General features: G+C 39.0%; 1 protein-coding gene across 1 annotated transcript in view; it reads right to left on the reverse strand.

Annotated features, from left to right (window-relative positions):
- C18H16orf87 (chromosome 18 C16orf87 homolog) overlaps window positions 1–18,235 on the reverse strand; it is a 33,697-nt gene extending 15,462 nt beyond the window's left edge. Inside the window, exons 1-2 of the mRNA XM_006062760.3 lie at window positions 17,958–18,235; window positions 12,935–13,031 (exon numbers count right to left, since the gene is read on the reverse strand). Coding sequence (XP_006062822.1) covers window positions 12,935–13,031; window positions 17,958–18,023 — 163 coding nt within the window. The 5' untranslated portion in view covers window positions 18,024–18,235. The remainder of the gene's footprint in view (window positions 1–12,934; window positions 13,032–17,957) is intronic.
- Window positions 18,236–18,997: the final 762 nt, after the last annotated feature.

An 18,997-nucleotide genomic window follows, 5' to 3' on the forward strand; every position in this document is an offset into this window, starting at 1 on the left:
CACCAATCATAAGGGAAATGCAAATTAAAATCACAACATGACATCACTTCAATCCCATTGGATGGTTAATAGGAAAAGCACATAAAATAACAAGTGTTGCTGAGGATGTGGAGAAATAGGAAACTTTTTGCATTGCTGGTGGTAAAGAAAAACAGTGAAAACACCAGGACACTTCCTCAGAAAATTAAACAATTACTATATGACCCAGCAGGCGTCATATATTTCCCCACACAGGCATATGTCCAAAAGAAACGAAAGAAGGGCACTTAGCAGTACGTACACACATGCTCACAGCAGCATTTTGCGTAACACCCAGAAGGCGAAAGCAACTCCAGTGCCCATCAGTGCATTAGGAGATAAACAAAATGGAGTATGTAATACAATAAAATATTATTCAAGAAGGAAATTCTGACATGTTACAACATGGATAAACTCTGAAGACATTATGCTATGTGACACAAAAGGACAAATATTGTATGATTCCACGTAAGAAGATAACTACAGTAGTCAAATTCAAATTCACAGGCACAGGAAAAACACAGGTGGTCTGGGGTGTGATATGGGGATGGGAGGAAAATGAGGAGTTACTGTTTCATGTATGTGGAATTTCAGTTTGGGAAGATGAAAAGAGTTCTGGAAAAGGATAATGGTGAAGATTAAGCACATGATAATGAATGTATTTAATGCCACTAACCTATACAATTTAAAATGATTAAAATACTATATTTTACAATAAAAGATATGAAAAAATAAGATTCAATGAAAAAGGAAATCAAAAAACAAAATGAACTGCTAATAACAAAGTGCAAAAGACAAGTTAAACAGGGACTTCCCTGGGTTAAGAATCCACCTTCCAATGCAGGGGATGCAGGTTCAGTCCCTTGTCAAGGAACTATAATTCCACATGCCACAGGACAACTAAGCCTGCGCATCACAAATAGAGAGCAGCTCACGTGCCACAGCTAAGACACAATGCAGCCAAAAAGATACATTTTTTTTTTTTAATTCTTAAAAAGACAAAATAATGGACATGTCTGAACACAGAATTCAGGCATGTCCATTATGAGAAAAGGAAAACACTGAAATTTCCTGGAACAAAATGAAAACAGAATATATGACAATAAGGGAAGAGAAATACAGGAAAGATCTAAGAAATCGAATACTCATCTATAATATAATGTGTAATTATCTACCCAATATTCATTCTCCCCCTCTTCCTTAAGAATAGAATCCTGCTCTGGTCAAGACAGAAATGTGCCCAGTTAAAATATACACAAAAATTCTCCTGCAGGTGAAGAGGCCATGAAATTTAGTTCTGACCAATGATATATAGTGGAATTGGTTAAGGTTTCCAGAAAGTTTTAATTTTTTTTTAAGGAGTATGATCCCTAGGTTGGGAAGATCCCTTGGAGGAGGGCATGGCAACCAGCTCCAGTATTCTTGCCTGGAGAATCCCCATGAACAGAGAAGCCTGGTGGGCTACAGTCCATGAGATCGCAAAGAGCTGGACATGACTGAGCGACTAAGCACAGCACATGGCTGCTTTGTCCTGTCTGTGTCTGTCTCTCTTCTTTCTGCTTAGAATACTTAAGAGATGTCTGGATGTAAAACAATTACTTTGTAACAATGAGCATGAACTGACTGGTTCCAAATTGGCAAAGGAGTACTCAAAGACCTATACTGTCATCCTGCTTTTTAACTTAGATGTGGAGTACATCACGTGAAATGTTGGGCTGGATGAATCATAAATTGGAATCAAGATTGCCAGAAGAAACATCAACAACCTCAGATATGTAGATGATATCACTCTAGTGGCAGAAAATGAAGAGGAAGTAAAGAACTTCTTGATGAGGGTGAAAGAGGAGAGTGAAGTTGGCTTGAAACACAACATCCCCAAAACTAAGATCATGGTTATCTAGTCCCATCACTTCATGGCAAATACAAGGGGGAAAAGTGGAAGCAGTGATATTTTATTATCTTGGGCTCCAAAATCACTGTGGATAGTGACTGCAGACATGAAATTAAAAGACGCTTGCTCCTTGAAAGGAAAGCTATGACAAATCTGCTGCTGCTGCTGCTGCTAAATTGCTTCAGCTGTGTCCGACTCTGTGCGACCCCATAGATGGCAGCCCACCAGGCTCCCTCGTCCCTGGGATTCTCCAGGCAAGAACACTGGAGTGGGTTGCCATTTCCTTCTTCAATGCATTAAAGTGAAAAGTGAAAGTGAAGTCATTCAGTTGTGTCTTGACTCTTTGCAACCCCATGGACTGCAGCCTACCAGGCTCCTCCACCCATGGGATTTTCCAGGCAAGAGTACTGGAGTGGGTTGCCACTGCCTTCTCTAGAGAGGGTATTGAAAGCAGAGACATCACTTTGCCAACAAAGGCCCATATAGTCAAAGTTTTTCCAGTAGTTATGGATGTGAGAGATGGACCATAAAGAAGGTTGAGAGTCAAAGAATTGATGCTTTTGAGCTGTGGTGCTTGAAGAGTCCCCTGGACTACAAGCAGATCAAACCAGTTAATCCTAAAGGAAATTAACCCTGAATATTCATTGGAAGGACTGATGCTAAAGCTGAAGTTCCAATACTTAGGCCACCTGATGTAAAGAGCCGACTCACTGGAAAAGAACCTGATGCTGGGAAAGACTGAAGAAAAAAAGAGAAGGAGGCAGTAGAGGATGAGATGGTTAGATAGCATCATCAACTTAATGGACATGAATTTGAGCAAACTCTGAGAGATAGTGAAGGACAGAGGAGTCTGGTGTGCTGTATTCCATGGGATCACAAGGAGTCTGGTGTGCTGTATTCCATGGGATCACAAAGAGTTGGGCACGACTTAGTGACTGAACAACAATGAGCATGAAAGCCACATCTTCTCAAGAAAGGGAAGAGCTTAGGTCCTTGGGGACAACACTGAACAGTCCTGTACAGTGGTCCCTTGGTATCAATGAGGGTTTAAAAACTCCCGACAGATACCAAAATCTGTAGATGTTCAAGTATCTTATATAAATGGTATATTATTTGCACAAAACCTACACACATCTACCTGTATAGTCTGTCATTTCTAGATATAATAACTAATATAATATAAATGCTACGTAAATACCAGGGCACAGCAAATTCAAGTTTTGCTTTTTGGAACTTTTCAGAATTTTTTCCCCTGAATATTTTCAACCCATGGTTGAGTGAACCTGCAAACATGGAGACCCACAGATGCAGAGGACCAACTGTAATGCCAACTTCATTTTTCTTCACTAAAGGAAAAGTAAACTATTTGTCCAATCCAGTGTCAGCCAGGTTTTCCATGGATGGCGATCATGACAACAATTATCCAATAAGCATGCCAGAAAGAAAAGAGAATGCAGGGAAAGAAATAGGTAAAAATTTCCCTAGCTGAAGACTTGAGCCTTCGGATGAAAAGGACTTACTGAGTAACAAGGGAGAATGACAATGACATTTAAGTGTGAGTACAAAGTAAAGGCGATTTGTGAGTACAAATCAGAAGATGATTGCTTCTTGGCAGGAAAGCAATGACAAACCCAGACAATGTGTTAAAAAGCAGAGACATTACTCAGCTGACAAAGGTCCATATAATCAAGGCTATGGTCTTCCCAGTGGTTATGTAAGTTCTCAGAGCTGGACCATAAAGAAGGCAGAATGCCAAAGAACTGATGCCTTCAAACTGTGGTGCTGGAGAAGACTACTGGAAATCCCTTGGACAGCAAGGAGATCAAACCAGTCAATCTTAAGGAAGATTAACCCTGAATATTCACTGGAAGAAATGATGCTGAAGCTGAAGCTCCAGTATTTTGGCCATCTGACATGAACAGACAACTCATTGGAAAAGTCCCTCAAGGGAAAAATCTTTCCCTCATTGGGAAAGATTGAGGGCAGAAGGAGAAGACTGCGTCAGAGAATGAGTTGGCTGGACAGCATTACTGATGCAACGAACATGAACTTGGGCAAACTCCAGGAGATCATGAGAGACAGGGAGGCCTGGTGTGCTGCAGTCCATGTGTGGCAAAGAGTCGGACATGACCAGGCTACTGAACAACAACAACAACAACAAAGTAAAGGTACTCTCTCCAATGGAAGATAGGAAATGTACCACCACGTATCTTTCATGAAAATTTTTTCAGGTCTAAAACAATTTTTAGAAAATTAATTCCAGAAATAAAAACACATGGGTTTTTTAAAAGTATGTAAGAAAAATTGAGATTATCCTTGTAGTACAACAGAAAGAAACTTTAGTATGACAGCTCTGCTGTGGACCTAAAATCAGGAATAAAATTGTAAGGAACGATTTTTCTGAAATAACAATACCAAATCTTCACTGTCAAGCAATTCAGAGTTAAGGATAACTTACTACTGAATTAATGTTGAGTGACTTTGGATTTCTAAAAGGTACTGGTGGTAATAATTTCTTCATTTTTCCTCCTTAACAAGAGTACGCAATTTGTAGATTTTTGCTTACTTACCAGCCTTTGCCTGTGAACTTAGAGAATAATTTAAAAATTGGGTTTAATATTTCTATCCCTTTGTTCCTTCCCCCAGTAAAAAATGGGGAGGTTGTTGCTTAACCTAAAGCTTGTACTCACTGAGAAATTAACAGTTAAATATAAATGAGCTATCCCAATATCTTATTGTTTTAAGTCTTTTTCTTACCTTTAGAGGAAGTCTTCTATAAACTAGTATCTCATTTAGATTTTTGAGTTTATTTTTTCTTTACAGTTTTTATAACAAAAAAATGTATAAAGGAAAAAGGTATATCCATTGCTATTTAGTGCAAAATAGCATTCTTGATGCACTAAACCATAAGGAACACCCATGTGGAAAACCACATTTAAAGATTTGGAACAAATTGAGTTTATTCTCACCAAAAACTGCTTGTCAGTATTATCTTTAAAGGTATATATTATCTATTTTCATTTCTCCTATAAATTCTCTGGTAATTAAAACTGAAATGTTCTAGATCCTATTGACAGCATTCATTAGAACTTGATAAAACTGGGGAGATTTTTTTAAAAATTATACTCAATTCCCTATACATAATGGACTAGCCAAGGCAATCTTACTTTTAAGAAATTTAGTTGTAAAAATTAGTATTTATGTACCTATAACATATCAAGCTTTCTTTATATTCAGTTCAGTTCAGTTGCTCAGTCGTGTCCTACTCTTTGCGACCCGATGGACTGCAGCACGTCAGGCCTCCCTGTCTATCACCAACTTCCGGAATTTACCCAAACTCATATCCACTGAGTTGGTGATATCATTCAATCATCTCATCCTCTGTTGTCCCCTTCTCCTCCTGCCTTCAGTCCTTCCCAGCATCACGGTCTTTTCAAATTAGTCAGTTCTTCGCATCAGGTGGCCAAAGTATTGGAGCTTCGGCTTCAATATCAGTCCTTCCAAAGAACACTCAGGACTGATTTCCTTTAGGATGCACTGGATGGATCTCCTTGCAGTCCAAGGGACTCTGAGTCTTCTCCAACACCACAGTTCAAAAGCATCAATTCTTTGATACTCAGCTTTCTATACAGTCCAACTCTCACATCCATACATGACTACTGGAAAAACCATAGCTTTGACTAGATAGACCTTTGGTGGCAAAGTAATGTCTCTGCTTTTTAAGGCTGTCTAGGTTGGTCATAACTTTCCTTCCAAGGAGTAAGCGTCTTTTAATTTCATGGCTGCAGTCACCATCTGCAGTGATTTTGGAGCCCAAAAAAGTAAAGTCTAACACTGTTTCCCCATCTATTTGCCATGAAGTGATGGGACTGGATGCCATGATCTTAGTTTTCTGAATGTTGAGCTTTAAGCCAACTTTTTCATTCTCCTTTTTCACTTTCATCAAGAGGCTCTTCAGGTCTTTCCTTCCTGCCATAAGGGTGGTGTCATCTGCATATCTGAGGTTATTGATATTTCTCCCGGCAATCTTGATTCCAGCTTGTGCGTCCTCCAGCCCAGCGTTTCTCATGATGTACTCTACATATAAGTTAAATAAGCAGGGTGACAATATACAGCCTTGACGCACTCCTTTTCCTATTTGGAACCAGTCTGTTGTTCCATGTCCTGCATACATGGAACAACTGTTGCTAACTGTTGCTTCCTGACCTGCATACAGATTTCTCAAGAGGCAGGTCAGGTAGTCTGGTATTTCCATCTCTTTCAGAATTTTCCACAGTTTATTGTGATCCACACAATCAAAGGCTTTGGCAGAGTCAATAAAGCAGAAATCGATGTTTTTCTGGAACTCTCTTGCTTTTTCGGTGATACAGCAGATATTGGCAATTTGATCTCTGGTTCCTCTGCCTTTTCTAAATTCAGCTTGAACATCTGGAAGTTCATAGTTCACATATTGTTGAAGTCTGGCTTGGAGAATTTTGAGCATTACTTTACTAGCATGTGAGATGAGTGCAATTGTGTGGTAGTTCTTTACATTAGACATTTTCATATGCACTTCATCTACACTTCAGTTCTTGAAGGTTGGTACTATAAATCTATGTATATACAAGTAAACAGCAGCTCCTCATGGAGGTTAATTAATCTGTTACACTTACCAAACTAGAATCTGAATCTGAAGCCAGATCTTCCATGTAACAACATATAGCTCATGTCTGTACTATACCAAACTGATTTCCAGGCACTGAATATTGTTAGTCCTTAAGGGCTTCCCTGGTGGCTCAGTGATAAACAATCTGCCTGTTAAATGAAGGAGATGTGGGTTTGATCCCTGGGTTGGAAAAGGTGGGTTTGATCCCTGGAGGAGGAAATGGCAACCTACTCCAAGATTCTTGCCTGTGAAATCCCATAGAGAGAGGAGCCTGGTGGGCTATACAGTCCAAGGGTTCGCAAAGAGTTGGACACGACTTATAGACTAAACAACAGCCCTTCTTAAAACCCTTTCTTCCTCTGGTTCTATAGCACAGCTTGTTGTTCAGTTGCTCAGTTGTGTCCGATTCTTTGCAACCCCAAGGACTGCAGCACATCAGGTTTCCCTGTCCTTCACTATCTCCCAGAGTTTGCTCAAACTCATCTCCACTGAGTCAGTGATGCCATCCAACCATCTCATCCTCTGTCCCCCCTTCTCCTCCTGCCTTCAATCTTTTCGAGCATCAGGGTTTCTTCTAATGAGCTGGCTCTCTGCATCAGGTGGTCAAAGTATTGGAGATTCTGTATGAGTCCTTCAAATGAATATTTAGAGTTCATTTCCTTTAGGATTGACTGATTTGATCTCCTTGCAGTTCAAGGGATTCTCAAGTCTTCTCCAGCACCAAAATTGGAAAGCATCTGCCTTTTCTAAATAAAGCCTGTATATCTGGAAGTCTCAGTTCACGAACTGTTGAAGCCTAGCTTGAAAGATTTTGAGCATTACCTTGCAAAATGAGTGCAACTGTATGGTAGTTTGAATATTCTTTGGCATTGCCCTTCTTTGGAACTGGAATGAAAAGTGACCTTTTCTAGTCCTGTAGCCACTGCTGTTTTCGAAATTTGCTGGCATATTGACTGCAGCACTTTCACAGCATCATCTTTTAGGGTCTGAAATAGCTCAGCTGGAATTCCATCACTTCCACTAGCTTTGTTTATAGTAATGCTTCCTAAGGCCCACCTGACTTCACTCACACTTCAGGATGTTTGGCTCTCAGTGAGTGATCACACCATCATGGTTGTCCGGGTCATTAAGATCTTTTTTGTATAGTTCTTCTGTGTACTCTTCCCACCTCTTCTTAGTATCTTCTGCTTCTGTTAGGTCCATACCATTTCTGTCCTTTATTGTGTCCTATCTTTGCATGAACTGTTCCCTTGGTATCTCTAATTTTTTTGAAGAGATCTCTAGTCATTCCCATTCTATTGTTTTCCTCTATTTCTTTGCATTGTTCACTTAAGAAAGCGTTCTTATCTCTGCTTGCTATTCTTTGCAACTCTACATTTAGATGCATATATCTTTCCTTTTCTCTTTTGCCTTTCACTTCTCTTCTTTTCTCAGCTATTTGTAAGGTGTCCTCAGACGACCACTTTGCCTTTTCCATTTCTTTTTCTTGAGGATGGTTTTGATCACCACCTCCTGTACAATGTTACAAAGCTCTGTTCATAGTTCTTCTGGCACTCTATCAGATCTAATCCCTTGAATCTATTTGTTACTTCCACTGTACAATCATAATGGATTTAAGTCATACCTGAATGGTCTAGTGGTTTTCCCTACTTTTCTTCAATTTAAGTCTGAATTTGGCAATACGGAGTTCATAATCGAGCCACAGTCAGCTCCCAGTCCTGTTTTTGCTGACTATAGAGCTTCTCCATCTGCAGCTTCAAAGAATATGATCATTGTGATTTCAGTATTGACCATCTGGTGACATCCATGTGTAGAGTCATCTCTTGTTATTGTTCGAAGAGGGTGTTTGCTATGAGCAGTGTGTTCTCTTGGCAAAACTCTGTTAGCCTTTGCCCTGCTTCATCTTGTGCTCCATGGCCCAACTTGCCTGTTAGATAGCAAAGTCTATCTCTGATATTTCTCTGTCCTTTCTATTCTTTATTTATTTTTCTGGTTCTTCTTCCTCCTCTCTAGGATTCCTAGGCTTCAATGTTTCATCTGTACTTCAAGGCCACAAGGCTACTCTAATTTATTAAACAACATTTAGGAAATGCCAAATGTAAAATAATAATGAATTGCTTCTCACTTATCACCCTGACTTATGTAAAAACCACTGTTGGCTGTTCTCCTACAGCTGACATTTTTTCTCAGTTGACAGGACCTCCCTACCTACTTCTATCCATAAATACTGGAGTCTGCCAGAGTTCTCTTCCTTCCCTATAGACTGTAGAACTAGCCCATCCATTCCCATGATGTCAACAACCATGATTATTTGAAACCTTTATCTCTAGCTAAGGCTACTCCCTGAGCTACTCCCAGATTATATCTCCAACTGGGAAAAAAAATCTACATAAATGGTATTTCACAACTATACCCAAATCTAGTTTCTTCATCTTTCCCTCAAAACTTGTCTTCCCTTTTATCTTCCCTTTCTAGCCACTAATCCCAGTAAGAAATCTGGGAGTCATTCTAAAGCCTTCCCTCTCCTTCAACTGATTCTAACTTCCTAACACTTGGAGTATCTGACCCTTTCCACTGTCCTCATTAGGTCTCCACCTTACCTCACTTGTCACCTGAATAACTGGTATACAGAGGATCTCAAAGATATTTGTCCAATAAAAATAAAATAAACATACTTGTTCCACTAACAGCATGGACCACGTCTTACTCATTTTGGAGACTCAGAAATGAGTTGACATGCCTCCCCAGAAAATCTACAGAGTGAATCATTCCAGAGTTTCCATTCCTTGAATCAAACTCTTAGGAAGTAAGAACCAGGAATCCATTCTTAACAAGCTCTCTAGATGACTCCTATATAACCCAATCCAGCAATAGTCTTTTAAGAACTAACGAATTAGTAGTAAATCAATTATCATGTTGAAAAGGAGCAAACTCAGAGGCAGAAATGGAATTAAAACAACTTTTTGAAAACAGTATGCTGATTCCTTAAAAAACTAGAAATAAAACTACCATACGACCCAGCAATTACCACTTCTAGGCATACACCCTGAGGAAACCAACACTAAAAAACACACATGTATTTCAGTGTTCATTGTAGCACTATTTACAACAGCTAGGACACAACAGATGTCCAAACAACAGATGAATGAACAAAGCTGTGGGACATATATACAATGGAATACTTCTCAGCCATAAAAAGGAATGCATCTGAGTCAGTTCTAATGAGGTGGATGAACCTATTATACAGAGTGAAGTCAGTCAGTAGCAGAAAAACAAATATCGTATATTAATGCATATATATGGAATCCAGAAAGATGGTACTGATGAAATTATTTGCAGGGCAATAATGGATACACAGACATAGAGAACAGACTTATGGACAAGGGCGGGGGAGAGGAAGGACAGGATGAGATGAATAGAGAGAGTAGCATGGAAGCATATACACTAACATATGTAAAATAAATAGCCAATGGAAATTTGCTGTATGACTCAGGGAACTCAAACTGGGGGGTGGGAAGGAGGTTCAAGAGGGAGGGAACATATATACACCTATGGTTAATTCATCTTGCTGTATGACAGAAATCAAACCAATATTGTAAAGCAATCACTAAATCAATTAAAGATAAATATAATTATTAAAAAAATGAAGGAAGGAAATAATCTTAAAAAAAAACAACTTTCCGCCCATCTCTCCATAGACCTCGGATAAACAGGCCTCCCACAGACATAAATATAAATAATCCTTGAATCACCTCCTACTGTAACTATTCTTTGTCTAACCTGGCACCCTTACTCAGTTAACATACTACAAGAGTTCACTTCCATCTTGTAACCCCACAAACTATTCTCTAGATAGTAGTCAGAATGATCTTTCTAAAAAGCAAATCAAAGCATGCCACCATCCCCTAACCTCATCCCACCACCCAGGGATAATTTCTTCTCACATGGTAAGAACAAAAATCAAAATCTTACTCTAGTTTAAAAGACTTAAATAATCTGGCCCTTGCTTATCCCTCTGGCTTCATCTCAAACACTCTCTGGTTTTACTATCTACATTGCAACCATGCAGGCCCTTCTGTTCCTAAAATATATCAAACTTTTAACAACCTCAGAATTTTTGCATTTGCGATTTCTGTCAAGAATGGTCTTCTTCGTGGCTACTACCCCCCTGCCATGTTCCTATTCCGTCTCAACTTAAAATGTTACCTCTCAGAGAAGCCCTATTATTGTCACCCTGCTTATTTAACTTATATGCAGAGTACAACATGCGAAATGCTGGGCTGGATGAAGCACAAGCTGGAACCAAGATTGCCAGGAAAAATATCAATAACCTCAGATACGCAGATGACAACACCCTTAAGGCACAAAGCAAAGAAGAACTAAAGAGCCTCTTGATGAAAATGAAAATGGAGAGTGAAAAAGTTGGCTTAAAACTCAACATGCAGAAAATTAAGATCATGGCATCTGGTCCCATCACTTCCTGGCAAACAGATGGGGAAACAATGGGAACAGTGAGAAACTTTATTTTTTGGGCTCCAAAATCACTGTAGATGGTGACTGCAACCATGAAATTAAAAGATGCTTGCTCCTTGGAAGAAAAGCTATGACCAACCTAGAGAGCATATGAAAAAGCAGAGACATTACTTTACCAACAAAGGTTCATCTAGTCAAAGCTATGGGTTTTCCAGTAGTCATGTATGGATATGAGAGTTGGACTATAAGGAAAGCTGAGAACAGAACAATTGATGCTTTTGAACTGTGGTGTTGAAAAAGACTCTTGAGAGTCCCTTGGACAGCAAGGAGATCCAACCAGTCAATCCTACAGGAAATCAACCCTGAATATTCATTGGAAGGACTGATGCTGAAGCTGAAACTCCAATACTTGGCTACCTGATGCGAAGAACTGAATCACTGGAAAAAACCCCGATGCTGGGAAAGATTGAGGGCAGGAGGAGAAGGGGACGACAGAGGATGAGATGGTTGGATGGCATCACCGACGCAATGAACATGAGTTTGAGTGGGCTCCAGGAGCTGGTGATGGACAGGGAAGTCTGGTGTGCTACAGTCCATGGGATCATAAAGAGTCAGACACGACTGAGCAACTGAACTGAACAGAAAAGCCCCCAGTCACTAAGTCAAAAGCAGTCTTACAGTCACATACCACAGCACTCTATTTTAATTCCTTACAAGGCATTTATTACAAGTTGATATTCTCCCTATTTGTTCTCTATTTCCTGCCCACAGGAATGTAGTAAGATCTATGACAGCAGTGAACCTGCCTTGAGAGTAGACTGAGTCATTACTTGAGACCCAAGGCTTAGAACAGTGCCTAGCATACAGCAGGTGCTCACGTATACATCTGTAATCAGTCTACTCTTGTTTGGGGTTCAAAAACATACAAAGTTCTTTTATTTTATCAAAGATGACAAAATTTAATTTTTAATAAATACATCCACTGAATACACCCAATCTGTCTATATTAATGGGAAGATAAAATTCAAACAAAAAAATTTTTTTAGATATTCTATATCAGGGAATAACAAAGAATAATCAATGTATCTAAAAATTATATTCACATCAAAATCAGGTTGTATATTTTTCAGCCACCAGTTTAAAAAATATTACTTTAATGTTGTTACAAATTTTACCAGCATTATGAGGGGAAAAACCAAATGTCTATCAAGCAGTAAACAGGTAAACAAATTGTGGCATATCCACACAAAGAATACTATTAAAACTAAGCAATAAAAAGGAATGAATTCTTATTGATATATATAACAACATGGCTGAATCTTAAATTATGCTTAGTGAAAGAAGCCAGGCAAATGAGTACATACTATATGATTTCATTTATATAAATACAAAGTTCTAAAACAGTAACAGCAGATCAGTGGTTATCTGAGGCAAGGGGAAATTAAGATGGACAGATCACAGAGAGGAACTAGAAAACATGGGAATGATGGACATGTTCATTATCTTGATTGTGGTCATTGTTTGATTAGTGTAAACAAAACTTATCAAAGATGCACTTCAAATATGTGCAATTTATTGGATATCAATTATACCTTTATTAAACATTAAAAAAATTTTTTTCTTAAATCAGATTAGGTCACTCCCTAAGCCCTTCAATGGCTTTTCATCCTCCAAAAACAAAAAATAGAAAATCTATCACAAGCTTTACCAGATTGGTGAATTAACATTTAAATAAAATGAATGGCATATTAATGTCATAAAGCTGATTTCCAATAGCTAATAAAAACCAAACACATATTTCAATAGATTTTATTTAAATTCAACAAAAATTGAATAGTAAATTCACAAAAACTAATTTTACATTTCTACATCGAAAAGCTAAAAATATGGTAAACTCTCACAATTACCTGTAGAAGATGGTGCTTTTTCTGGGTGTTTTGCATTTAAAAGTTTTCTGCTAATAAATATGTAACCACAGGGACATGATTTACATGCAACAGGAACCTACAGACAAAAAAAAACAACAACAACACAATTTATTATTACTACTTTTCTGTTGTTAAACTTCTCAGTGTTTATTTAGTTTCCTGAGCTGAATGATAAATTACTTGAAGTAGGAATCATGGGTTTATTTAAACTCCAACTCCTTACAATAAATGATGAGATGGGTATTGGGTCCTCTACATCTTCACATTCTACTAACGCATTACAACACTAAGACTATAGCAAATACACGATAAAAGTGTGCTGATGTAAGTGAATAACAGAAAACCACAATAGGATCAGAGCTAAGGAAAATATATTGGAAAAAAGGTAGCATTTCCTAAAATATTAGTTTGATAGCAGTTGATAATAGAATAAGTTGGGGGGGCATGGTTGGGAAGTCATTAAAGTAATCCCAGCATAACATTTTGAGGGCCTCACTGGAATAATGAGATTGGAAATAGAGAAAAGGTAGATCTGTAAGACATTTCAGAGGGTAAAGAACGGAAAACAACCCAGGTTCCAACATGAGAGGGTAAGATGCCAATTACTACTGACAGGAAAACAAAATAGTTTACAACAACCAGTTTGAGAGGCCAAAGTACAGTATAAACAACAGAGAATGTAGGACAAAGCAGGAGTTGAGATCTAGGATTTTATAATCTCAGGTCCAGGAAGGAAGTTTGATAAAACACTTCAATTCTCCAGGATTCTGTTTCAAAATCTATAAAATATTTTTACAAGAGGGTCCTTTCTCCATTTCATACAAATATTTTTTTTTAAGTCAAATGTTACTGAAAATTACTGAAAAAATTTTAGATTTTCCTCTACAACTGTTTCATAATATTAACCTTAATGTTCCTTGGACTGGCGACACATTCACTAAGAACCAGAAATTAATCTCAACAAAAAGTACTCACAAAATAGTACTCACAATTCTGGTTTGTAAGATACATTCCATTTGTCGTAAAAGTTTAATTATGATTATAAAGCTTTCATCCATTTATGTACAGAATGCCTCATATTACAGGATATAAATATTTGATCTAAATAAGCTAAATCATAATTTTGGGAGAATTCCTTTTCTTTTCAGTAAAAAAACTAAAGAAAGAACTTGTGTATTCATGAAAATAACAATGAATCCTATAAAAATAATCAAACTCCAGTATGTCTAACAGGTTCCTTTATCAAAAATATAATGAGATTCTTTAAAAAAATGGCAGAAAATGTTACATTTCTTAATAGTGAAAAATATGCCTAAAATAGGTAAGTTTTGTCATTTTAAAATTTCACATCTTCACAGAAACCAAGCTCAAAGGTACTGACTCATTTCCTTTACACTTAAACACATCATTAAGGGCATAGCAGTAATATAAATTGTTTTAAGTTAATGCTACCCAAAAAACAACAGAACACGATGTTCTTATTCAACAGATCCTTTGCTACTCAACAGCCATTTTCTTTCAGCTACTGAAACTCAACAAATTGAAATTTGATTCTGTGTCTCATACACAAAAAATACATCAATCCAATCCAGAATTAACAGGGTGCTACAGTTAGATGAGAAATGTAATATTTGGCTTTCAGATGACTAACGCAATCGATAGGCTGATTTACATCCCTTAATGAAAGCATCTTACGTGCAATGAACATTTAGGTGCCTGAGCTAAATCACCCTAAGGGCCTTTTGAAAATGGAAAGTTCCTTTCCCTCACACCAACCCTGGAAAAAAGCCAACTAACCACCACCACAATACAGATCCTGTAAAAAGAATTATTAAGCAGGGTGGCCAACTTCAGCAATATTAGTGTCTTTAAATTATTGTATAATTTAGATTTTTTAAAAAAAATCTAAAACTTCCTTTAAATTTCAGTTGTAATGCCAAAAACAACAGTAATGAAAGTTCTAATGCTATACTTTCAGGATTTTAAAATGGAAGAAAAAAAGTTAAAGTTTTGTCTACTGATGGCTTGTGAATCAATTTATTCCTTGAAAAACAGGTATTTGGATTGTTTGCACATGCTTTACAAGTAAGACAGCTTTAAAAAAAACTGCAAAAAACAAAATCCTGGCCCTATATTGTTTCACTGATTTAAAAAAGCTAAAAAAATAACCATTTTATGGAGAATACATTTATATTCTGTGTTGCTAAGGGGAAAGTTATCTATAGCAGACATATTTGCTAAAGGTCACATAAAATTTTCTAAAATTTTTTTCCAAAAAGGGGAAAAGCTGATCTAATAAAGAAGAAAACAAAAATGCAAAAACAGAAACATACACCAAAGACACCAGAAAAATAATAAGGATCTTGACTACTACTATACTCAAAATGGCTCAGTAATTTGAATTAGTGGATGTGAAACCCATTGAAAATGAAAAGTATTGTGGTTTAGATGTTTCAGAACTATATTTTCAATAGAGGCATGTAAAAGGGGATGTTATAAAGCAACTGAAAATCTAGGTCTTTCTTGTTTACTGATCTCTGTACCCGTTTTTAAACTTACACATACAGAACACATGTAAATCTACTCAGCTGAGGCAACTTCCTCAAACTTTAAAGATTTTACATTTATGCTTATAAACTGTATTTAAATTGTAATTTAATGTTCACCAGGCAACTTAGAATAACAGCAGTATTTTTTTTTTAGTTTTTTAAAAATGGCTTTCGGGATTATGATTTTCCTCATTTATAAGAAATCTATACTTTCAAATAATTAGAAAGCTAAAATTAACCTATTATTTTCTTCGATTGAGTTACTTTTAGTAAAAGACAAATTGCTTTTAAGAATTACCAAAAGTTTGAATTAGTCATCATTTACGTTATCTTAAGTATTCAGAATAAAGGACAACACAAACTAACATTTTAAATTATGTTGTAGCTTGCTATGCAATGAATTGTGTCCCCACCCTGCCAAAAACATCCCAGCAATAAATTCATCTGTTAAAGCCCCAACTCCTCAATGTAATGGTTTTTAGAGATGAGATAATTAGGTTTAGATGAGTTCATGAGGGTGGGGCCCTCATGATGGCATTAGTGTCCTTAGTAGAGCTATCAGAAAGCTCCCTTTTCTGCCAGGATCTTGGGGCTTCCAGCCTCCAGAACTGTGACAAAATAAATTACTGCTGTTTGAGCCACCCAATCTACAGTATTTTCTTATGGGAAAGGGGTTTCTTTCTTTCCCATATTTTCTTATGGGAAAGCTGGAAGAGGGGTTGTGTGTGTTAACAACAAAATGAAATACGGTATTTCCAAATAAAATGCTGATCACATTTTGATGAACAGATACACAGACTCCTACAAGTTTACAATCCTTTCCTCTTTCTTCAACCAGGATATTCAAAACAGGTTAAGGTTACTTCATGCCAAGTACTGCAAGGTCATGATTCACACTAATTGATGCCCTACAGACACTGGAATGCATAATGCATACCATGTAAACCTTATATTTCTGCACAATTGGAACAAATGGAAATGATTTAAATATTGAAATAATCTTCGACAAGGAGACTTAAATAAAGAAGTCCAATTTTTTCAGAATTTAACAAATTTAGTTCAATGGTAAGAATGGAAATTTAACTTTGGTTTGGAAAACATGGCTAAATTGTTTTTAAAATGCATACTCAATAAATTCATAAAATCAATAAACCATAATTCTCCTTGCACAGCCTTCCTCTAATCAGTATATCTACCATTGCCCATAAAAGATACTGAATAAAACATGTAACATTTTCTGTTAAAAGATTTGCTCAATCTTTAAGCTTGCTCCTTAAAGAATGCTCTAAAATCAGCTCATTAAAAGAATCTTCAGCCATTTCAAATTATTCCTCATTTTAAAAAGAAAGAAAAAGAAAGGGGGAGGAGAGAGGTAGTCATTTTGAAAAAATTCTCCCAGTGGAAAAGGAAAAAACACACCCAGATCAGCATGCTGGCGAGAAACAAGGGCCCTTACTAATGCTTTTAACTGAGAGTTTTAACTCATTATATTATAAGGTTTTAGAGGAACGGGTGAAAAATGAGGCATTCTTAAACTAAAAGAGTAAATGAGATTTAAAACATTACAGCTATGACACCATTAATTCTGTGTGGAAAGCAGTCATTTAAAATTCATAAAACCACATACATATTTTTTAGAAGATCTGGAAGCAGAAATCCTAAATTTTTAACAGTGGTTACCGCGGCGGGTAGGGGAACGTGAGGAGCGCCCAGAAAAGAAGGGCTTCAATGGGGACGTAATTCAATTATATTCCATTTAAAACAATGTACAGAAAAGATTCGCGATTATTTACGGCAAAAATAATACGTTTTAAGAGAAAAAAACTCCATATTTCGCCAAAACTTATAACTATTACACTGTGGGCCTTATTGTCACATTTAAGCATCCGCCCAGGTGGCGGGGGGACAGTTTGGGGGGTCCACCGTACACATCTGAAATGGGAACAAAGCAACCCTGAGTCAGGAGGGGGATTTGGGAGCCAGGAGCCCTGACTTGGGAGTTTGCACATCAGGCACTCTCGTCCGGGCAGGAGGGGGCTGAGGGACCGTTCTCGTCCACTTGGGCCGCTGCCCCACACTCCTGCCGCTGTCACCGGAGCCGGCCAGGCGACTCGAGGAGGCTCCGGACAGGTCGCCCCGTCTGCTCAGGATAAACCCACACCCCCTCTCACGCAGCCCAGTCACAGGGCACGACACTCGCCCGTCTGATCGCCGCCAGGTGGACACCGGCCGGGCCGCGGCTCCGGGCGCTTCCCCGGCAACCCCTCGGCTCGGCCGGGCCGGTTCGGGGCTCCCGCGGTGGCCACAGAGCCCGAGGGCCGGCCCACTCGCTCGGCCGCCGGGACCCCGGCGAGGCGGCCTCTTCACAGCCAACGGCCACAGGCAACGGCCGCCTGCCCGCGCGCACCCGCTCCGCTGGCCCGCGTGTTCTGTGCCCGGCCCCCGACGCCCACCTGTTGGTCGCACTCGGGGCATGATTTGGTAGCCATCTTCACTTTCTTAGCTCGAGTTGCAGACATGCTTCTCTCAGGCGGCGGCGGCGGCAGCAGCAGTGGCGGCGGCGGTGGCGGCGGTTCGGACTCCGCCCCTCGTACCTCAGCAGCCCAGCCTCTGCCCGCGCGATCCCCGCTGGCCAGACCGAGGCTCTGACGGGTGCGCGCGCGCGCGTCCGCGAACTCGAGGAGAGCCTGCGGGCCGAGGAGGCGGGGTGCGGCGTGCGCCGGCTCCAAGGAACTGCGGAACACGCTTCCACCCACACGGCTCCGGTTCTCCAGCGGGTCTCGATTCTCACGAGAAGACACACATGGATTTTTCCGACGGGACAATGGACCCGCCCTCTCTCGGCCGGATGAACGGCGTGGGGGCGTGGCTTAGCCGGATTAGGCAGTAACGGGCGTCGGGCTCCACCAACGAAAGCACAGAAAGGGCGGGTCGTGGTGCTGAGCACGCCCCCTTCCCCGGAGGAAGAAGGTGAGAGTGAAAAAGCAGGTGGGAGGTAAGACTTTTTGTACAGATACCGACATTTGATAGATTTCAGTAAATGTTAGCAAGTCTAATCATTGATAGATTATAATATACAGCTGATGAGTCTGCTAGATGCCAGCCTTGAGCTCTTCACCGGGAGGTGTGAAATTCGTTGAGTCAAATACGTATTGACGGCCAAATCTGCCAGACAAATTTGAATACTGGGAGGTGCCTGTCCTCAAACACGTAGTCTAGAGGTGTAGAGGGCCTAACATTCGAATACAGGGGAAATGAGTTGTTGGGAGGAGTAATTCGGTTGACTACAATATCAAAATTTAAAATTCACCTCGCCTTTGATCTTGCAATCCCATCCCTAAGAATTTGAAAACATATTCTCCCTAAGAATTTGAAATATATTCTCCAGCTGTGCTTAAATGCATTTGTGAAAAGATGTTGCATTTCGCAGCACAGCTTGATCAGAAACAGCCCGGGTGTCCACCAACAAATTGCCTGAGCAAATTTCGGTATG

The sequence above is a fragment of the Bubalus bubalis genome, chromosome 18 (genome assembly GCF_019923935.1).
Source record: "Bubalus bubalis isolate 160015118507 breed Murrah chromosome 18, NDDB_SH_1, whole genome shotgun sequence".
Classification (NCBI taxonomy): domain Eukaryota; kingdom Metazoa; phylum Chordata; class Mammalia; order Artiodactyla; family Bovidae; genus Bubalus; species Bubalus bubalis.